The sequence below is a fragment of the Rhinolophus ferrumequinum genome, chromosome 6, assembly GCF_004115265.2.
Source record: "Rhinolophus ferrumequinum isolate MPI-CBG mRhiFer1 chromosome 6, mRhiFer1_v1.p, whole genome shotgun sequence".
In the NCBI taxonomy this organism is placed as follows: domain Eukaryota; kingdom Metazoa; phylum Chordata; class Mammalia; order Chiroptera; family Rhinolophidae; genus Rhinolophus; species Rhinolophus ferrumequinum.
In genome coordinates, this window is record NC_046289.1 from 31,542,481 (window position 1) to 31,566,196 (window position 23,716).

Consider the following 23,716-nt stretch of genomic DNA (forward strand, 5'->3'; position numbering starts at 1 on the left):
GGTGCCCATGGGGGCAGAAGACCTTCAGAATTGCAGGTCATGTGGAGTGAGGAGGCTTGCAGGGGGAATGACTTCTCAGCATGTGACTCCTCAGGCCACAGTCTGGACAGGTGATTGTGGAAAGTTTATCACCACACAGAGGCCGAAAGTTTGCAGTGGGACCTCCCTGTGGACACGTGGCTGGGCCAGACTCCATTGCATGTTCTCAGACCCACACTGCCACCCTCGTCTTGCTACAGTACTCCTGCAGCGCCCTCTACTGAAAAAGTTTAGCATTGGCTCACTTTAAATACTACAGGAATTCCATTTATTATAGAGCATATATTGAAGGGTGCATTGGAAGCTGAGAGACAATGAATTGATAACTGACACAGTTACATTGACCTGTCTATTCCTTGTTTTTTATTATTGGCAGTTCACAGTGTATTTGAGTATCTATTAATGCTGGTCCTGCTCATTGATCTGCTCTTTCAGAGTTTTCCTGGTTGTTCTTGTTTATTTGTTCATAAGAACTTTAAAATAAACTTGTTCCATATTAAAAGAAGACAACTTATTGACATTTTAATTTAACCCTGTGTTTTTAATTTTAAAAAGCATTTTATAACAAATTCTCATGGTAAAAAATATTCTTGTGGTTAACAACAACAAAAGCAATAAAGAAGTGAATGAAGTAGAAAATGAGAGTTCCGTGCCACATATTCCCATCCCTCTGAGGTTAATATTTTCATGTATATCTTTCAGGATGTATTTCTAAGTTCATACAAATGCGTGTATGTGTTTAATAAAAATGTGTGAACACTTTGAACAGGTATGCCTGTAGCTCCAACTAACTTAGAACTGTCCTTTGTTGTTCTTTCCAGCCATTATACCTGCTCATGAGACTTTGAGAACATTACAATGTCGCTTTGTGGCTCTTCTCGCAAGGAGTTTCCTCAGATATTACCCATTCAAGACATGGATATCAAAAACTCACCATCTAGCCTTAATTCTCCTGCCTCCTACAACTGCGGTCAATCTGTCCTTCCCCTGGAGCACGGCCCCCTATATATACCTTCCTCGTATGTGGAGAGCCACCATGAATATTCAGCCATGGCATTCTATAGCCCTGCAGTGATGAATTACAGTCTTCCCAGCAGTGTTGATAACTCGGACGGTGGACCTAGTCGACAGACCACAAGCCCAAATGTGTTGTGGCCAACTCCTGGACACCTCTCTCCGTTAGCAATCCATTGCCAGTCATCACTTCTGTATGCAGAACCTCAAAAGAGTCCTTGGTGTGAAGCAAGATCATTAGAACACACCTTACCTGTAAACAGGTAAATCCAGTCTTCATTCTGAATTGTATTTCATGAGCATTATTCAAATCACTTTATGATTTAGTGAGAAGAAAGATGTGTATATACAAGGTTTTTATTAGTCATATAGATTACTCAGAGCATCTAAAGCGTGATATTCTGAATTCTAGAATATCTATCCTGATATTTTAGCTGTCATTAAAAAGTTGAGCTTGTAGATTTGTGTGGTGGGGGAGAATTCACTATCATGACTACTGTCTTTAAACAATAAAGATTGAACTTAAATCACATTTCTCTTGATGAAGTGATTTGTCTTTGAAAAATACATTTTTATTTTGCTTTCAGTTTGAATCCTTCTTATCTGGTAGTGAAATCACAAGTTAGTGTTCATGACAGATTGCATCCAGGATATAAGTACCTGTGGCAGTATTACAACTTAAATGAAATACTTGACACGTGAAGCCTGAAAAGACAGACAATTGGTATACTAACTTTTTAACAATGGACTAAAATAATATTTTGTAGAGATTGATGGGAAACTGTTTAAATGTAGACTTTAGTTGAAATTTTTAGAAGTTAAAAAGAATATTTGTTTATACTCTTTAAATGCAAGGTAACACGGTGGTTATTGCCATTTAATTCGTAATATTTTTAATGATAATTATAGCTATGGAGGGAAGGGGTGGTATAGGGAGACGCATGAGGGGGAGGTAAACTTCTAAAACAACCAAAGTCTAAGTTACAGCATGTTGGATATTGAAGTTCATTACTTTCAAATGCTGTCATAAAGCTTTGAGAAAGCCATATTATACAGGGTTTTAATTTTTTCTTCCTTTTAAAGAACTTTGTTGGCAAAATTAAAGACTATATAGAAATTGTACATAGCTTTTTTAAAAGTTTTCATTGTCTTTCATGGAAGAAAAGTTTGGTTTCTGAGCATGAGCTCTAATCAGAGTTCTGCTAATATTTGGGTAATTTAAACCATAGTATAATTCCCTTCATTTATAGATCAGTCACACCTCTACTATTTCCTTTCCAAAAGAAATGAACCCCAGGGAAATCAGGAACCAGACGGGTGTGTTTTGGGGGCCTCCCAGTGCTCCTTTCGTGGGCTCTCCCTTCATCTACGGAAGTCCTTGCCCCTCCACTCGGCAATGAGCACCTGCTTTCTTCAAAGCCTTCTCTCAGGACACGCGTGTGTTCACTCTGTCTCCTTCTGTTCTCTCTTCCCTTTTTTCTGCTCCCTTCCCCTCCCTTCCCTTCCTTTCCCTTCCTCCCCTCTCTAAACCAGAATATAGCATTCACCTCAATGTAACTTAAAGTCCATTTGCTACTCCTCTTAAAGTTCTTTTCATCCTAGACCTTTATCTTAAATTGCAGAATGAATTCTGAATCCCAGGTTACCTGGGAACTCTGAAGGGCTGTTGAGGGCCCTGTGGGGATTGACTGCCTGATGCGTGGGCGTGGTTAGGTGAGTTTAGGCCCCTCCGTGCATGTCGGTGAACTTCGGTAACTTCGGAAGGCCTCCACACACCTACTCGTGGTTCAGAACTGTGGGCAGGACTCAATCTGGTCACTTATCCCATGCAAAGCTGTGCACCACGATGGCTACAAGTGGTCTTCCGTAGTCACTAGTGCTCATCAGTCCTGCATGGAAGGGCATAAACTCACCTAATCACCTGCAGACCTCAGTCATTCCAGCAATGGGACCCTTCACAGATCTCAGTAACAGAGGTTTTGCTTTAGCAGATTTCCTGGAGTGTATTTGTCATAAACCCTGGAGGGCAAAGAGATAAATGGGGCAATGTTCTTGCTGCTTTTCTTTCTCCCTAGAAAGTTCCTCCTTTCCCCTTAATGCTCTTTTCCAATGAATGTTTTCTTTGCCTCCAGAGAGACACTGAAAAGGAAGATTAGTGGGAACAGTTGTGCCAGCCCTGTTACTAGTCCACGTTCAAAGAGGGATGCCCACTTCTGTGCAGTCTGCAGCGACTACGCGTCGGGATATCACTATGGAGTCTGGTCGTGTGAAGGATGTAAGGCCTTTTTTAAAAGAAGCATTCAAGGTATAAGCGTATTGTTAGCTGCTGCTTTAGTTTTCACTTACTTTCAAACAGTTTTGCAGATGACCTGGCAGAAATGTCACTGTTGGCCTGTTTGGTACTCAATGAGCAGTTCAGAAGATCATGTGTGTTTGGGGGTGAGGTAGATGGGAGGGTGGATTGTTTCAAGTGTAGAGCGCTTTATCTTTCATTGTAGATCTCTACCCCAGAACCCCAGACCTCAGATGGTCTCGCCCTACCATTATCCATCACCATCTTCTTGAGAGCAGATATGTAGTTACAACCCTTGTGAAGATAAAGCCTGGAAAAAAATGCACACTCATTAGAAATTGCAAAGATTGTTCCTTCCCTTGACTTATGCTTAATACCCGGCATGGGTAGCAGTCGTTATGGTGGGCTGGCTCCTGAGGAATAGAGAATAAATACATTTTATGGAAATGGTCAGAAATCAGGAATTCAATTCTGATGGACTTTGAGCATTGATCTCGGGGTGTTTCTTACCCTGAACTAGTGGAGCCTCCGTTCATAATCCCCTTGTTTTCTGGTCTGGGTTTAGACTACTTCCCTATCCTTCTCAAAAGTCCTGCTGGGCTTTTTTTTTTTTTTTAAATCACCTTTTTAATCAATTCCAAATTGTGTGCACCTGGTTTCAAGGCCAGTCAGCCCATTGCCTCACTTGTCCTTGCCATACTATCCCTCCCTTGCCAGCCTTAATATGCTGAAGTCACTTTTTTGCTTACTTATACTCTCTTCTGTGTCTCTGCACCATAACTCCTGCCTTGGCAACCCTTCTCCTAGGCAATGTCCTTTGTTCCCATCTTAGAGCTCCCTTCCCCTTTCTGTGGAAGCCTCAGTGCCTTGTTCTCAACCAGTTAAAAAGAGCAACCTTCGAGGAATTCATAGTGTGCAAATGGCAAACAGCAATTTACGAAGTTAACTCACCTACTAACAACTCTAGATTAAGAGAGTATTTTACCTCAAGCAAAGACACTAGTAGAATCCAGAGGGTGGGGGTGGAGTAGAAAGTTAATAGATGAAGAGTCAGTCACCTTCCTTCTGATCCCCTGACATTCACACTGGGTAGATGACCACCCATTTGTCCCGGGTCCTCCATTTGGTAGTGCTTTGACCTTACCTCCTGCCTGCTTCCTCCTCTGTGGAATGGAGGTACAGAGTTGTTCTATAAATGAAATAAGGTTGGTTATGTGAAAATATTTGTTTTCACATTTCTTCAGTTGTAAACATCATGCAAATTCAAGATATTCTAGTTTTTCTTTGAACTCTTCCGTATTCAGATATCAACATTTTTTTCTTGCCTCCTTGTAGTTCTCTTCTAATACTCATCTCATTGAACCTACCTCTTCTGAGATCTTCATAATTAGGTAGATGAGGCCCTCTGGCATTTCCAAACTTGATTTTCTTATCGAAAGTTAAAACAACATAGATAACAGATGTCTGTGTCATCAGATATCATCAAAACACAAATCATGTTGTTTGCTTAGTTTTGCTTTTACACACAAAGATTGTCATTGTACATTTAACATATGCAGTGCTTAAATATTTTTATTTATGATTATTGTAGTAGTAGATTATAAGGCCAGGTCCAGTTCCCTGCTATTTATGATAATAATAAATCCGATGTTTTGAAATTTAGAACCAAACTCTTGATATAATGAAAATTCTCTTACCTTGATGAGTTCCAAAATTTTATCCCTTAAAGAAATTTTGACCTAGCACAACTAGTACAATTAGGTCCTTTAAAAAGAGATCTTTCTAATTTACTGTTAGAGAAAACACTTTCTGCATGAAATATCTTTGAACCCTGAGACTATCGCTGATAAGAAAGAAAAGTAAGTTTCCGATGCTTTCCTCAAGTCATTCTTTCCTACTGTATCAGCCAAGGAACTATTGGGAAAAGGGAAAGGAATATCACATTCTAAATGTGCAAAAAAGTAATAGTACTCTTATAATTACTTAATGCATAAATGATTACTTCTTTGGACACTTCATATTTTTGGCACCCTCTGGTATAAATGCATTGCAATGACTGACAGTGGCCACTCAATTCTTTTGGTATATTGAATGACATAAAAATCAACTGTATTTATCTTAAGTATTAAGTAGTCAGATTTCTCCACATTGTTTTATCGAATAAATCTATCAATTTTCATTGATTTTTTAAAATATTGGAACTTATGTGAGTTTGAGATATAATTTACATACAGTAAATTCCCCTATTTTAATTGAATAGCTTTATGAATTTTAAAAATGCATGTAATCAAGGAGCCACCACCATAATTAAGATATGGAACATGACCATCACCCATGCTCGTTGTAGCTAATTGCCCCCAGCCTCCCAGGCCCTGGTAACCATTGATCTATTTTCTGTCTCTATAGTTTTGCCTTTTCTAGAATGTCATATAATTGAGTTATAAAGTATGTAACCATCTATGTATGGTTTCTTTCACTTATGATGTTTTTAAGATTTATCTGTGTTGTTGGATGTATCAGTAAGTAATTCATTCCTTTTGGTTACTAATATTCCAATATGTTGTGTGCCAGATGTTTTATTGTTCATTTGGGTTGCTTTCAGTTTTGTGCTATTTCGAATAAAACTGGTATGAATGTTCATGCATATCTCTCTGTGTAGATGTATGTTTTTGTTTCTCTTGAGTAAATACCTAGGAGTAAAATTGCTGGTTGTATGGTAAGCATATGTTTAGCTTTATAAGAAACTAACAAGCTGTTTTCCAGAGTGCTTGAACCATTTTGCATTCCCAACAACAGTGTATGAGCGTTCCCGTTGCTCCACATCCTTGTAAAAACTTGATATTGTCAGTCTTTTACATTTCAGCCATTCTATTTGGAATGTAGTTGTATCTCATTGTAGTTTCAGTTTGCATTTCCCTGATTACTAATGATTTTGAGCATCTTTTCATGTGTTCAGTGATATACATTCTAGTATTTTATTCTGACTGTTGATCTTTCTTCTCTTCTTGTATAAGTACCACATTATTTGACTATTGTAGTTTTAATGATTTTTAATACATGTCAGTATAAATACCTCTAATTTAAAAAAATGTCCTGGCTATTTTCTCTTATTTATTTGTCCATGGGAATGTTAGAATAATTTTACTAAGTGGCCTCCCATCCTCAATGTTAAGAAAAGTAGAGATTTTTGTTAAACCTAAGAATTATTTTGGGATGAATCTTCATAATAATCTTCACATCAAGAAACACATTATGTCTCCATTTAGGTCTTTTATATCTCTTATAAGGTTTTGTCGCTTTTAAAAAATATCTGGCACATTTCTCAATGATATTTCCATAAATTTCATTCTTTTGGCTATTTTTTTATATCCACATATTATAGTAACTGTTACTATTATAGTCTATTCACTTTCATTTTGGTATTCATAACAACCTTTTATCATTGTTCTTTGAAAGTTAAAATGGATTTGACTGCTACTCATGAACTTTTAACTCTGTTTCTTAAGACTTTAGCAGCTGAACTTTAAATAGGCAGATCTAATAACTGGTAAGTCATATAAAAGATTCTTACCGGGAAGGCACATATTCTTGGGATTTGTCCTTGAATTCAGGAAGAATGTCGTGAGGGAACAAAACAGAAAGGGAGAGTAGATGTCTGCGGTTGCAGTATAAGGGTGTCAGGGAGGGTGTAGGTAATAACCATTACTCTATTTTTAAAATAAGAAAACTAGAAAGCGGAGCTGAAATGAAAATCAGATCTTCTGATTCCAAATCCAGTCCTGTCTCTTCCCTCTGTGCAGTTGGATATGAATGATAATAGATGTTCAGACAGACTTAATTTTGCAGAGAATGAGGATAATCTTTTAAGTTTTGTCTTATAAAAAAACACATTTTCTATAAAGCTTTATGTCTCAACTAAAAGAATTAGCTACATATTTTGCTTTTAATTTTTCTTTGAACTTTTCTCTCAGTTCTGTTAGTATGGAATAGCATACTTCTCAGACTGTTGCATGGGAGAGGAAACCATTTTAATACGTGAGTAGTCTGTGCGGTTTGAGCAGGACTTCTTCTTCTTTTTTGCCTGAAGTGAAGTGAATTACTACGATCTTCTTGCATAAGACATTTTCTAGGCTATTTCTATTGAGCGTGTTCATGTTATTTGGCTTTCTGGTACTTCTTTAAATGTAAAATTATCTTTTATAATAAACTCTGAGAAAAAGATAATAAAAGTTAACCTCTAGTTGTCCTTTAAATGCTTATTATTATAAACCTCTTTATAAAACTGATAAGGATGACATATTGTCTTTAGAATTTTTAGAGGGTGCTAAAGATTGCTACTACTATGGAAAGTACTGTGGGATTACGTTTATCTTTTCATTATAAAGCATTATGCTTTAACATATAATAGAAAATTTCTCATAACTACTTTTGGACCTTTAAAATATAATTTAGTTTTGATAACTATAACATTTTTCTTTTAATTATAAAGTATTATGTTCTAAAGTATGATAGAAAATTTCTCATTATAACTATTTTTTGGCTTTTAAAACATGATTTAGTTTTGATTACTATAAGTGAGGATAAAAGCAATAATAAGATAATTATCTGTTCCTTTAAAAATGTTTTATAGCACATCTTATATTACCCCCTACCCTTGAACGTGTGTGGAACCTGTAAATAGGATGAGAGTTGCTCTCTTCGTTAGATTACTTTACAGAGCAAATGTTGATGGGATAATCTCGTGTGATTATGCTATGATTATGTAAGACTCCATCATAGCAGACTGGAGAGAGACTGGAAGTCAGAGAGATGCTGTCTTCCTAGCCTGGAAGAGAGCAAACATCATGTTATGAGCTGCCTGGAAGGAGGGGAGAGCAGTATCCCACCGTAGCTAGCCAAAAAGAAAAAAAGGGAACCTCAGTCCTACAACTGCAAGAGACTGAATCTGTCAACTTCAATGAGCTTGGAAGAGGACCCTGAGCTTCAGATGTGACCACAGTCCAGCTGTCACTTTGATTGCAGCCGCTTGAGACCCTGAGCAGAGCATGCAGCCAACCCTACCCAGACCCATGAAAATAAGAGATAATACTTGTTTTAAGCTTATAAGGTCATAGAAATTTATTATGTAACATGGAAAACTAAAACTGAGCATGTTTTCATTTGTAAAACGGAGGTCATAGCTCTTTATAGGGAAGTTACAGGATTAAATGAAAAATACCTAGAAATCAGAGGTAGTCAGAAATGCTGTGTGTAAGGCTGGGCAGACATTGCTTTCTGTACATGGCCAGGATGGAGGGTTACTTGAGAGAATGGGTTTTGCATCTCTGGGGAGAGGTGTCTTAGTCCTCCACGAACTGTCTAGTCTGCACCTATGCTGCACCCCTGGCTGACTCAGGGCCTGGTGGTAAAGCCACAAACAACTGAATTTCAATTTGTGTTTTGTTTAACAAATGTTACTAGCATCTACCTAAAGTGGGAGAGATTTATTATGGTCCAAACGTGGAACCGTATCTTTTTGGAAGTGTTCTTTAAAATCTGTTGAATTGGAAAATGGAAAGTTAATTTTAGGACTTAAAACAATAGCATTTGAAATATAGACAAATTTCAGTTTATCTGTATGTAAGTATTTGTATGTATCTATGTGGGTGAATTAACAGTTAAATTGTTTGAGAAGCCAGTGGAAGCATTTTTTTTTTATTCTCAAACTTAGAGAAGTTGTGCATATACAATATAAAGAAACTTTTTTCCTGGAATCACCTGAGAATGAGTTACCAACGTTATACCTCATCACTCCCAAATACTTTAACATGTATTTCCTATATAGTTACAACACAACAGTCAAAATTCGGAAATTAGCTCTGATTCATTACTACAATCTAATCCTCAGGCTGATTTAAGTTTTGCCATTTGTCCCTCTACAGCAAAGGAAGCAGTTCAGAATCACACTTTGCATTTAGTTATATCTTTAGCTTCCCTCCGTCTGTCCACAACAGTCCCTTAGTCTTGGTTTTCACATTCTTGACACTTTTAAACCTTACAGGCCAGTTATTTTGCAGAATGCCCCTCATTTTGGGTTTGTCTGATGTTCCCTCATCTGTAGATTCAGCTTACACGATTGGCAGGAATATCACAGAAATGATGCGGTGTTGGTCTTACTGGCTCCTTTCATGTGGTACCTGATTTCTGTTTGTATCGTTACTAGTGGTGAGGACTTAGATTGTTTGGCTAAGGTGACATCTGCCAGGCTTCTACACTGTCAGTTATTCTTTTCTCCTTTGTAATTAATGAATATTTTTGTTGAGATCCTTTAGGACAATGTAAATATCCCATTCTTCATTAAGCCTTCAATTTATATCAGTATAACTTATCATTTCCTATTTTCTACAGGTGGTTACTATCTCTTACTATCATTATTTGGATATCCAGATTATCCCAGACGTGGTCAGTAGGATCCCCTTAAACTGGCTTGTGTGTGTGTGTGTTTCATTTTACTTGTACCCACAATTCTTGGGCACTTCTTTACTTCCTGGCACAAGATGACAAGATGTTATGTTTCAGGCTCATCTTGTGCTTTCTCTGCCCCAGTCCTAGAATGAGCTGTTTCTCCAAAGAGCCCTATTTCTTCTTAATGGAGAATGACATTTATAAACCAAGACCTAGGTGCTAGTTTGCTCATTGCTCTCACATGTATCTGCTCCCAGGCTCTCGGAGGATGGAATTAAGGAATATATTTATTCCAGTATTTATTTATATCCGGTTTAAAGAATACAAACTCCTGTGTAACTAGTGCTTAAGCCATGAAATAGGATACCCCCAGAACCCCAGGATCCCCTTGGGTGGTCCTGCCAGTCACAGCTCTTTTCCTCCCTACAGAGGTAAGACAATTCTAATTTCTGCCTTCCTTGACATGGTTTTACTACCTAAGCATGCTTCCCTAAACAATATAGTTTGGTTTTCTCTATTTTTGAACTTTACATAAATGGAATCTTCTCCTTTATTTTAGGTGTGTGTGTATGATTTGTTTCTTTTATGACATGCCCATTTAATTCATCACTGAGACCCATCCATTTCCCATGTTGAAATTCTGGCCCATTGTATCTTTAATGTAAGAAGTTCAGGCCATATTGTTTATTAGAAAGACACAATGAAGAAATAAAGGCACCAAAATATCCTATGCACTTTTACCATTCATGTATTTTATCATAATTTCTATTTCCGAAATCTCTCGTAGCTCTCTTCATCCTCCCTACCATCACCCACTCCAGACAGCCGCATGTCTAATTCACACAATTACACCAGGTTCTCACCTGTTCTCCTGGCCTTCATCCATTTTGCTGCCTCTAATCCATTCTTCATGGAGCATTTGAAATGGAAATTTTCTTCTCTTTCTTACATAAAAGAATGAAAGGAAATAGTATTGTCTTTAGTCAGAGATTGCTATATAACTAGTGTCTTACCATAATCAGCATTATTTTTCTTAGTTATAGGTCTATGAGTTGGTTAGGGTGACTGCACTTCCTAAGGCTTGGCTCTGGGCTTTGGGTTGAGTTCCCTTCTGCTCCATATGTCTTCACCTTCTTCTTGGGCCAGGGGCTCCCTGAGGCATTTTCACATAAAGGTTCAAGAGGCCAAGCCACATGTGTTGAAGTAGAACATCTACAAACATACCAAACACCACGAAGTCCCATGGCCAAGTCCATCATCAGTTGGTGGGGAAATATATTCTGCCCACTGGAGCACACTGCAAGCTCACAAGGCCAAAGGGGAGGGAGTGAACAATTGAGACAGTAATCAAATCTCCTACAACCATTGTTAAGTAGCAGTTCTTTCTGTTCTTATTTAGTTTGCTAATGATTCTCTTATTGACTACTTTAGTTCTCTTATTTGCCTATGAATTCCCATAAAAAAATCACGTTAAACCCCAAAGAGGGATATATGTAAAAGAATATAAGTAGTTGAATTTGGTGACCTGATACATAAGTACTAGGCTTAAGGAGTTCTGTGATTTGGAACAGATCCATTTCTGGTGACTGTCTCACTTTCCATGTCCAAAGGAGAATATTTCTAAATGTATCTCTTGAAAATTCTAAGTGCATGCAAAGAATAACCTATGAGTCAAAAAGCAGGATATTGAAATATTCTTAGGTTTCCTTTACTCACTAACAAGGCACTGATGAGGCCAGACTTTGGCCTTTACCTGTGCCTGTCATCAAGAAGTCGTCCCTACCTCTCAGTCGGGTACCATAATCAGTGTTGTTGACTAGGAAGATATTTAACCAAAATATTGTAACAATAACCTTCCTCTTTTTGCTCTGCTGTAGGACATAATGATTACATTTGTCCAGCTACAAATCAGTGTACAATAGATAAGAACCGGCGCAAAAGCTGCCAGGCCTGCCGACTTCGGAAGTGCTATGAAGTGGGAATGGTGAAGTGTGGTGAGTGTTCACTTCCTCTTTGATCATATGTGGGACATGCAGAATGCTACCAGGACATGTAGCCTGGATGAGAAGAGATGTAGGACTTGGTAATTAATTATCTTCAAGTGTTGGTATGCTGTCACCTTGGAGGGGGCATTGACTTATTCCCTTGAACTGCAAAGGACAGAGCTGGGGAGCAAGTTACAGGAGGCAGGTTTTGGCCCAATATAGGGAAGGACTATCTACCTACAATTAGGGTGGTCTGAAAACACAATAGGCTGCAGCATGAATTAGGGAACGCTAGCCACTGAAGTGCTCAAACGGGCTAGATGACCATCTGCCTGAGGCCTTGAAAAGTACAAGGGTGAAGGTCTGGTAAATGTTCAGAGTTAAAGCTGTGATAAGAAAGTAGCACATCTTGTGGGTTACTTGGGTGGCTTGGATAGACTCAGGCCTATCCCTCCAATAGCTTTGTAGAAGTGAAAAAAAAATACATAGGAGTCATAAACATGGTAGAACTATGGAAAGTACATAGAGCATAGATTTCATTCCATGACAATATGTATGTGTGCCTATACCTGTGTAAATATATATATATATATATGCACACACACACCTACATACATGAAAAAACAAAGGAAAGTGAGTATAAACTCACAGTGACACCTACACCATGCTCTCTTCACTTGGATAACTTTTGATTCATTCGACACCACACACTTGCTTGTTTCTATATACTCATACCAGCTCTGCCGGTACTTTTCTTATTCTTCTGCGAGCCAAAGTTTTGCCTGTGATTAGTTGTAATTTTTCTCTTTGTAACTTTTAAAAATATTTAAAACAAAAGACTCTCTCTTTTCTTCCTGACAATTTCTTAATAACTCTATCTCTTGAACATTCTCTGTCCATTTTCTTTTCTCCGTGTGGACAATAGATAAGACCCCTTGCCTAGTTCAGAGTTATAGCAGAAGTTCTCCTAATTTGATCACAGTCCTCTGGCTTCCTAGAATCACTGACGTTTTCCGTTTCCTGTGTGAAGCATCCTGCCAGTGCCTGCGACCTCCCAGTGTGTACTGGTTGCTCTCTAAAACACTCGAACATTTCTGCTCCTGCCACTTCAGTTAGACTCATATCCTTAGCAGTAACCAGTGGGCTCCTTCCCAAACCTGTTTCTACTCATTGCAATTGTTAAATTATAGAATCTAATTAAAATGTATGCAGACATAGGAAATATGAGTAGGAACACAGTTGTTTCTGTGAAAGCTTTGAATAAAGTTATAAAGGACCAATAGCTATTGTGTCAGGTATGGGTGAGATCGGGAGTGGGAATCATAAACCTCGAAAGATTCTGAGCTCAGATGGCTTTACGAGTTCCTAAGGTCTTGCTGTTTTACAGAAGCCGAAACTGCAAACCCAGAGACAATGTATCATAGGTGTGGTTTATGCAGGAAAGTTAACATCTGATTTAATTGGCAGAGGAGCTGAAGGGGAAAGTCTTGCTCTCTGACAAACGATTGCAAATAAATGTTTCATGTTTTAAAACAATATTTTAAGGTGAGTATGTATTTTTTTAAAAGATGATTTACAAATGAATCTTAGGAGAACAGCACTTTTATTATAATAGGATCTGCTGGGTGGCCGTAGCCTGGTGGTTTAGGACCAGGGCAGCTGCACGTGTACACTCCGCCTGTAGGGGGCAGTGTATGAGATAGGGAGACAGGACTGGATTACCATACACTGAATCGCATTTTGTGTCTCGTCCCTTCTTGCTGTGACTATGCTCAAATGACTTGACATTTCTGGCCCTCAGTTTTCTTATCTCTGTAAATGGAGATACCTGCTTCATTGAGTTTTGTGAGAAATATATATGAAAACATATGTAAAGACCTAGCACAGTGTCTGGCATTAAATTACAGTTTTCCTTTCTCTCTCCGTCATTGAAAATCTCATATAAGTTGTGGGTTTGATGTAATACAGTATCATGAGGCAGAGTACAGAATTGTATGTAGTTAAAAACTCTTCCATGGAAAAAGGAATGAGAGAAAAGGGTCACTGAATTTGGCCAAAAAGGCACTGGATAGGGCTCTCTAAGAAAAAATATTTTATTACCTTTGGAGATTACAGAAGAAATGAGATGGGTTAATATGCAAACAGTTGGATGTTTAGCCTTTCACTGACCACAGACAAACACCATTAGGAGTGAATTGTCTTAACTATGTTTCCCTCCTTTCCCAGCACTCTTCTCATCTGCCCTCCCCCCAAACCCTCTATCCACATTCTTCCTTCTGTCCGGTCTCAGAGGAATAGGGATCCTACCTGCATTCCAGATGCTCCTGCACCATTCCACTTTCTGTTTTTATTCAGAAGTTATGTCTCTTCTGTTATCTTTTTTTTTTTTTCTGTATTTCCAATTTTGTCTTTTCTACTGAGGTATTCCTATGGTGTTTACATGGCAGGAGGGTACCCACCCAGACCAACTTCAGGGATAAGGCTTTATTATAAGGACGTCCTGAAATGTAAAAGCCAAGAAAACAATCTGAATAGCCATGTGTTTGTCTGTATCCCCGTGCTGAGATGATAGTTCAGCATCTTTCAGAAGCCATCTCTTTATTTGCCTGCATACAAGTGGATACACATAAAAGGGGTTTGATAGGGAGGTGGGATAAAATAGTGGCGAAAAGCACCAGCTCTGGATTCAGACTACAGATTGGGTTTGGGTCCTGCTTCTGCTATTTTCTAACTTTTCTACCTTGGGGAAGTTATTTGAGCTCTCTGTGCCTGGTCTCTCCTAGATACGCTGGAGATAGTAACAGCACCTACCCTCTAGGATGGTAGCAGAACGACATATAATCTGTGTACAATACATAATGTCTGACACATAGAAGCTTCCAATAGATGTTAGTTGCCATTATTATCATTTACCATTGTTGTAATCATCATCATCATCTTTTCCCTGGGGCACTTTCTAATACGCAGCGCTCCTATTTAGTAGTTTCTCATTCAACTCACTCAGAGGCACATTGAGTGACTCTGCCTAGATTACAGAGGTGTCACAGTCATGACACTAGAAATGTCCTTGATAGAAAAATGTGAGTGCTTTGTCAAGGGCTTCATTTTGTTAATTCTAGAACACCAGAACTCAGTATAGGGCCTAATACATAGTGCTTTGTCAGTGATAATTGGTCAAATAAATTCAAATGTATGGATTCAAAACCTTTCACTATGTTTGTAAACCTGTTTTGTAAACTCCTTATCCTCGTATACAAAAGAGACGTGTGATCAGAAAGGTGCTTTCTTAAACCATACATTTTATTCCATTTTACCATGGGGGTGTAATCAATATTACCAGTCTATAACACTCCAGCTGATGACTAATAAAATGAATTATGTTTTAGGATTTAATTTTCTTAGTAATAAATTTGACTCAAATATCCATGGATAGATAGAGCCCTTCCTTCTAGGGCAGTTAGCCATGGATAAGGGGAAATTCAAATAAATTTTCTTGGGAGCAAACAATTTAAATTTTCTCATACTTCCTAATTAACATATGTATGTATAAATATAATGTGAGCAATTGAATTTAATGAACAGTACAATGGTGGGAGTATAGAAACTAGGCATTTTGCAGATTTTAACTTTTAGATGATTTTTTAGGGAAAATTTGTATAAAAGTTGTACCCATCTAATGACATCCTGACTTATAACATGTCTTTCTTAATTTTCATTTTACATTGGTCTTTAACCAATGGATCTTTAGAAATATTTTTGTGTTCAAATTTATAGGGGTTTGGAAGTTATATTTTTATTGTTGATTTGTGGTCAGATGATCACAAATGATATATGATATCATTTTTAGTTAAGATTTTATCACATGACCTAGTATGTGATAATTTTTGCAAATGTCTATGAGATCAACCTTGTTTGTTGTGCTGTTCAAATTTTCTTAATTCTGACTTTTCTCCTAACTTTTTGCTCAGTTGCTGAGAGAGATATGTTAAAATATTCCATTATAATAATGGTATATTTGTCAATTTCTCTTTTTCTTTCATTCACTTTTTGGTGTTATGTTTCTAGACCGCTTTTGTTGTTTTGATGTGCATGAGTTTTGAATTATTTATTTTCCATTTATAATCTACTGATGATCCTCTTTATTGCTAATGATTTTTTAAGTTTATATTGTCTGATATTGACAGACTAATTCTAATTTATTTGGTTAAGTTTTGCCTATTACATCTTTCTCTGTCCCTTTACTTTCAGGTTTTTTTGTATGTTAGATGTATCTTTGTATGTTAGATGTATCCTAGTCTATGTGTAGGTTAAAAAATATGTATGATGTCAGACTTGCTCTTAACTGATGAATCTAACTACTTATGCTTATTATTTTCACTGACATTTGGGTGCTTTTCTTTCATCTTATTTTGTGCTCTTAAAAAATTCATGTATTTTCTACTTTTTTTCCTTTTTGGAGTTGATCACATTTTTTGCCCATTTTCTATTAGAAGTCATATTTTCTGTTTCAACTCTTTTAGTGACAACATTTCTATTTTAACATATATTCTTGATTAATTTTAGAATTCAGGCCTCTCTAATAGAAATTTCCCATCCCAAATAAAGAATTTTAGAAAATTCTAACAAAAATTACATCTTACATGTAATTGTCTGGTATTTTGGTTCTACTTTGTTTCTCTACCTCCAAAAATTGATTATTATTATTTAATTCATTCAATGCTTTTTAGATTTAATCTCATACTTACCAATTTATTTTCTTACCATTGTTTCTTGAATCTCATTGCTTCCTTCTGGTCCATTTTTCTCCATCCCAAACAACACAGTATAGTATTAGGTTGGTGCAAAAGTAATTGCAGTTTAAAAGATTAAAAATTGCAAAAACTGTAATTATGTTTGCACCAACCTAATAGTTAGTTCAAAGGGGCTGTGAGTGATATATCTTCTCAATCTTTCTTTAACTGAAAATGTCTTTCATTTATCCTCACTCTTAAATGATAGTTTAGATGGGACTATAATTCTAAATTGAAGGGTTGTCCCCTCTGCCACCATCTTAAAGCCATTATCCCATTGTGTTCTCCAAAAACCTACTGTAACTGAAACATTTTAATACCAGCACAGAAATAGAAATAGATTTATAAAACAGAGTAGAGAATCCAGAAGAACACACTTTTATATGCTATTATTTATTAAATGACAAGGCATTTTATAAAAGAAATCAATGGAAAAAATTTATTCAATAAATAGTATTGGGAAAATTGTACATCCATTTGGAAAAACATAACATGAAGTATAATATGACATGATACAAACATACGTGAAACTCCAAATAGATTTGAATTGCAAGGTGCTTAAAGAAAATATTTGTATAATTTTGATGTGAAACAAAAAGATAGATTTTGACTATGTAGTAAAGCTTTTTATGACAAAAGACACCATGAGGAAATTTAAAAGATACATAAGGCAAATACTGCATATAACAAAAATTATCTATTTTTAGTCAACCATGCTAGTAATTAAAAAAATACAAAGTAAAATGAGGTTATTTAGTCACCTGTCAGATTATCAAAGATTAAAAATTATCTTTAATGCCCAATGGTGCTATGAGAAAATAGGTAAACCTCAAAGTATTATTTAGATTATAAATTTAAAAATACTTTTGGAGGGTAACCTGTCAATATGTCTCAAAATTTTGAATGTATATATGCCTTGGTTCAGCAACTTCTTTGAATTTATCATAAGGAAGTAGTAATTGGATACATGTACAAAGATGCATTTTCATTGTAATATTTATAGTAGCAAAGAAATTAGAAACAACCTAGATTTCAGTCAACAGAGGACACTTTAAATAAGTGATGGTATGTCATAGAACAGAATGTTATATAGATTTTTAGACTATTTTAAATGATACATTTTTTAATAAAAAGAGAAAAAGCAAGTTATAAAATAGTATGTATACTATGATCCTAATTTTGTATATAAAATGTAGAAAAATAAAAAAGCAATAAAAATCTGAAAGAATTTATGCCAAAACTTGTGCTTTTCTTATTTCCCAGATTTTTTTCAATTGCTGGTTAGCTCAGTTGGTTAGAACAGGGTGCTAATAACACCAAGGTTGCTGGTTTGATCCCTGCATGGGCCACTGTGAGCTGTGCTCTCTTTAAAAGTAATAATAATAATAACAATAATAATAATAATAATTTATTATTTCAAATATACTTATTTGTGTATATAAAAAGAATATACACACATACACATTTTAAGAATATAGTATAAAAGTGTGATATTTGGTAACTGTTTGGAAATATCAATGTCCAGTTCCTAACTTTTCCCCATCTTCTGCCTGAAGAAAATTCCTAATTTCATGTTTGGAAACTGAAGTATGTCAGCACTCTTTGAAAGAGAAATGGATTTACTATCCATAGATGACCTTGAAATGGCGACCCTAAGATCATTTGGGCTATCGTCCATAAAGAGTCATATTATTGATTTGCGAATACAGTCACAAATGTAATAATCTTTGGTACATGCCCCACAGGCTCCAGAAAATAAATCAGTTTTCTGTTTCTAAGACACATTCTGAGACTAGTCTCAGGTCTCACAATGACATCATTGCTTCATTTTTACCCTAGTGACTCAGGGAACTTGAATGCTAGGTTGGGGGAAGGGACGGGGAAATACTGTGTTGTTATCATCTCTCCACTTTAGGCTCCCGGAGAGAAAGGTGTGGGTACCGCATAGTACGGAGGCAGAGAAATTCCGAGGAGCAGCTGCACTGCCTGAGCAGAGCCAAGAAAAACGGTGGACACGTGAGCCGAGTGCAGGAGCTGCTGCTGAGCGCCCTGAGCCCAGAGCAGTTGGTGCTCACGCTCCTGGAGGCGGAGCCGCCCAACGTGCTGGTCAGCCGCCCCAACACACCTTTCACCGAGTCCTCCATGATGATGTCCCTGACCAAGCTGGCGGACAAGGAGCTGGTGCACATGATCAGCTGGGCCAAGAAAATTCCGGGTAGGGCTTCCTGTGTCTTAGGTTCCCATTTATTTGTACAAAGGCCTGCGCCTCGCATTTACAGGGCAACAATACAAAATGGAGATCCACAAAAGATGTCTCTGTATTTACCAGTTTGATTTATAACCTTTAAGTGAAATATGTGCTTTCTTCCTGTCTTGTGTATACCGTCCACATGTCCTGGATGGCCAGGTCCTGATTTAGAATTCTTGGACTCCTCTGAGTTCTGTACCAGACATGGCAGTGCAGGAAGAGTTGTATATGACAGAGCCCCATTTAGTGCCAGCTCTCTTCTTCCCCCACACCCCCAGATCCATCCCACACACCACATCCTGCATGTCCACATCTCCTGCAGACACTAGTCGTTGGTCACCTCTCATCCCTGGTCTGGGAGGATGAACCAGGAAAAAGACCCAACCAGGCTTTGGAAGTGGGCTTGGGGCCATTTGGGCAGGAAATTCAAGGGTTCTGGACCTGGAACATGGTCTAAAAGGCCGGGATTGGGGGTCCACATTGACCAGTCTCCTGGCGGTGGACTTTTCACCTTGAGAGGAGGGGTGTAGGCAGGTTGGGGGGGTGGGGTGGGATGCAGTATGATCAGTGTGAAAGTGAAAGGTTTATCAGATGCTAAATAGGAATTTGTGAACTATTGTTCTAATAGAGAAAGATTCAGTATGTACGTGAATGAAGATATATGGACAAATAGAGTAACTCAGCGGCTGAAGTAACATGAATCATCAATAAACCTGAAATGCCACCAAGTTAAAAATGGGTTAGATGATTCACAAGTTGTCATTTGGAACCTGCATTTTCCAAGCTGTAATGTGATCATTTCCCCAGGCCAGTGTGTGATACGTAGCTAAAGTACTGCACTGTGCTAAAATTGTCACCTAATTATTGTTTGAACTGGTATTTCAGTGAAAGAGTGAATTTAGGCTTCTAACTTAGAATGGCAGCAAACCATCATCCTCCTGAAAGGGCTTCCCCATGCACACTGTACAGTTGTCTGAGATATGAGATCTCTGTCCAAGTGCTGAGCCACAAGGGACAGTTCCCATGGCCTGGGGGGTGGGGGGGCAGCAAATGCTTTAGGCAAATTGTGCTTGGGAGGGAGTGAGAAGTTGGGTGAAGAGCAGTTGGGAGGTTAAGAGTTGTGGGAATCAGGCCTAGGCTAATATTAATAGTATCTTTCAGGGTCATTTGTTGGCTTCTGAGCTGCCTGAGGATTTTCTGGTTTCTGGGTCTATTCTGATAGTCTAGCACCCTCCCCTTTGCCAGAATTATATTTACTTTCTCTGCTTTTTCCCATAGAAGACAATACCAATGCATTTTCCTCTAGTGTTTGCTCTGCAAGTATTCCAGACACGATTTTTTCAGGACCCCACATGGAGAATGGTGGTGAAATTGATTATTGCTGAGAGCTGTGCAGCTTCTTTGTGCCATAACAAAATCGAATTCTAAAGCTGCATTCAGCCCTCTTTAAGCCTGGTGTTTTGAAAAGTTTCAAAAAACTTAGGTGTTATCTGGAGATGTGATCCCTCCCCCCTCAGCGAATATAGTCATTGTCCAAACCAAAAAAAATATTAAAATATCACCTAGCCTTGATCTTGTTGAATATTTACAAGTTTGAAAAGCTTGGTCTGCCTTGGTAGGCTTATTGTCTATAACTGTGGGTGAGGTTGGAATGTGTACACATATTAGGAAACTGAATTGAGCCTAGGATGTGGCTTTGGAAAGGATTTATCCATCTTTCCATTCATTACTCCATTAACTCTCCTCACAGATTTGCATTATAAATTGTTCAAAGAATCAAACCACATGGGCTCTCTGTGCGATAGTCACCTCATCTGTAAAGTGAGGATGATGAAGGATCCTATCTGTAGGAAACTCTCAGAGGCAGGCATTGTTACCCTTATATTTCCTATAAGAAAACAAAGACTTAAAAAGAGATTAAGTAACTCGCTAGGAAAAGGCTGAACTGGGATTCTTAGTGGAGTCCATTTCACTCCAAGGCTGTGTGTTTGGTGACCGTGTTTATATTATACTGCCTCTTCCTTTTATCATGATTTGTGGAAAAAGCACCAGAGATCTATGCTTTACTTTTGAAGCATTCACCTCCCTAGGGATTATCTGTTTTCTTTCTAATTCTTTGACCAATGCATGCTATTAGGCTATATCAGGCTGTTGGAACCTGCTTCAGTTGTTAAATTTGCTCTTCAGGATAGAATAGCTTGGAGACAGCGCTCCTACTCCAAGAAGAGTGATTTTAACCCTGGGTGGGCAGTTTTAAGCAATCAGAGAAATTCTTTTCGGTGAAGCCTTGATTTCCTTCAGGGGCTGGCCCTGTTCTTTCTGCACACACACTCCCCCCAGCCCCCGCCTCCCAGCCCCAGTCATGGACTGGACCAGACAGGCAGTTCCTCCGGCTGACAGCCCAGCAGTGGAGAGCAGTTATTAGGATATAACTAACAACAATTGGTTCCAGCTTTCTGTTCTTCCCCAGCATCTGTCTGGGGAGCTGCATAAGCCCAGGTAACAGTTCTTCACAAATTCTACATGGAGTATATTTGTCTCTAGAAGTGGTCCAAGACTGGAAATTGTGAGTTGCGCACCTTAAGTTCAAAATTTTCTTCCTGTGGTCAGCATTTAACCCCATCTTTAAAATATCGATTGTTTCCTTACATTGTGTTTTGACAGCTTTTGAAAACGTGCCCTTGTGTTTCTGCAGAAACAGGGAGCCGAGGAGAAGGGCGGGCCTGTCTCACAGCCTCTTGCTTTCCTCAGGCTTTGTGGAGCTCAGCCTGTACGACCAAGTACGGCTCTTGGAGAGCTGCTGGATGGAGGTGCTGATGGTGGGGTTGATGTGGCGCTCCATCGACCACCCTGGCAAGCTCATCTTTGCTCCAGACCTCGTTCTGGACAGGTGAGAGAAAGACGCATGGTGCTACTGCTCCGACTGTCTGAGTGAGTGGGAACCAAGTCCTGGGTGCTGCAATTCAAACCTCACACCTAGAAGGGCAATTAAAAGGGTGATGATGTCAGGAGTTCCTTCACTGGATCAACAACAAGTAGAGCCTGGGTACAAGTTTTCAATGTCCTGTGACTCATTCTTTAAAAAAATTTTTTTTTTTAAGTTCAGGTATACAAAACAGTGTAATAGTTAGAGATGTATATCCCTCACAAAGTGATAACCCCTCTCCCCCAAACTACCACCCCTCTGACATGGTATACAGCTGTTACAGTTCCACTGACTCTATTCCCTATGCTGTACTCCACATCCTGTGACTATATATATATATGTATTAAATTATAGTTGTCATTCATTATTATTCAGCTTCAGGTGCAGTGATCAGGCACCTACACCGTCCCTGAAGTGGTCTCCCTAATAAGACAAGTGCCATCGGATACCCTATAAAATCTTTACAACATTACTGATTATGTTCCCCAAACTGACTTGACAACATTACTGATTATATTCCCCAAGCTGCCACTTACCCCCGGGGCCATCTTGTGGTTACCAACTGTGCTTCTAATCCCCTGACCTCTCCCTCATCCCCACCCCTCCTCCCATCTAGCAGCCCTCAGTTTTTCCTCTATGTCTCTGAGACTGTTTCTGATCAGTCTGTTCATTTATTCTATTCTTAGCTTCCACATGTAAGTGAGATCATATGGGATTTGCTGTGACTCATTCTTACCTGCAGTGCAGCAGCAGTAACAGGGGCCTATGTCCTACAGGGTCTCAGGCCACCAATTGTGTCAGTCAGCTCAGATTTTTCTGCATTAAAAACTCCATTTTCACCTAGGATAATGTTCTCAGAGGGTTGAAAATGTGTAAGTATTACATTGTTTTGTACACCTAAACTAAAAACAAAACAAAACAAAACAAAAAAACATCCGTTTTCATGTTATAATTTTAAGGGGTCCTGCTGTTCTTTCCGCCTATCAGGACCAACTACATCATCAACTATGTGGACAAGTGATAAAATCCTTACAAACCTGCCAGGTTTATTTTAATGTGCTTTCACTCATTCTAATTGCATGTAGTGTGTAGCATTTTTAGCAATAGCAGTGGAAGGAATGGTCGTTAAAACCAGGCGCAAGTTAATGGAAATGATAGTGCTAATCACATTTCTTTTAAAGATGGCACAGAAAAGGAGCCAATTTTTAATTAATTTAGGACCTTTAAAAATATTTGAAAGTATTATGTTTTACAACATATAAATCTAGTACATCGATTGACTATAGAAGAGGAGTTCTTGGGAATTGTAAACGCAGGCATTGAGCAGGCATTTATTTTGGAGTGCCTACTGGTGGTTATTTTTTGTTAACAATTCCTATTACTGTTTTAACACATTAACTCTGTAAAGTAGAATTTCAAATCTAAGATTTTTAGTGCATCTGTTATATACAGATAAATATATTTTTATGTAATGAGTATATTTTCGGGGGAGTTCTTTATTAAAAAATGTTCAAAATGTTACTTATTCAGATAGTCATGGATCATGCATCATAAAGAAATTCTATTATGAATCTTTTTTTTGCAGCATGAATAATTTTCACATTACTTGAAAATAACTGTTTTGGTGGATTGTCCTATCAGAGTTCATTCAATTAGTGATATGACCATACAAGCAGTGAATACAACTAAATTAGCCAATTTGTGGAGACTGAGACTATAATGTTTCCCTTTATTCTTGTTGAGGCTTCTGCAGCGAGAAAACTTGAACCTACTGAGGATGAAAGGAAAATCTGGTTCTCTCACCTTATTTCTAACAAGGTAGTTCTTCTTTTAGTAGCCACTAGAATCACAAACTGAGGTGAAGACCTACCACAGAATCTGAGCTTCTACTTGCTCAAAAAAAATCACACATGAGAAGACACTTGGTTTCCTTAGCATCAACAGGAAACTGTCTAATGTTAAATGTTATTGAAACAG

General features: G+C 38.0%; 1 protein-coding gene across 1 annotated transcript in view; it reads left to right on the forward strand.

Moving 5' to 3' along the window:
- Nucleotides 1-854: 854 nt before the first annotated feature.
- The window catches only part of ESR2 (estrogen receptor 2), a 35,865-nt gene continuing 13,003 nt past the window's right edge, over nucleotides 855-23,716 (forward strand). Inside the window, exons 1-5 of the mRNA XM_033106958.1 lie at nucleotides 855-1,316; nucleotides 3,186-3,358; nucleotides 11,668-11,784; nucleotides 18,481-18,780; nucleotides 21,565-21,703. Coding sequence (XP_032962849.1) covers nucleotides 898-1,316; nucleotides 3,186-3,358; nucleotides 11,668-11,784; nucleotides 18,481-18,780; nucleotides 21,565-21,703 — 1,148 coding nt within the window. The 5' untranslated portion in view covers nucleotides 855-897. The remainder of the gene's footprint in view (nucleotides 1,317-3,185; nucleotides 3,359-11,667; nucleotides 11,785-18,480; nucleotides 18,781-21,564; nucleotides 21,704-23,716) is intronic.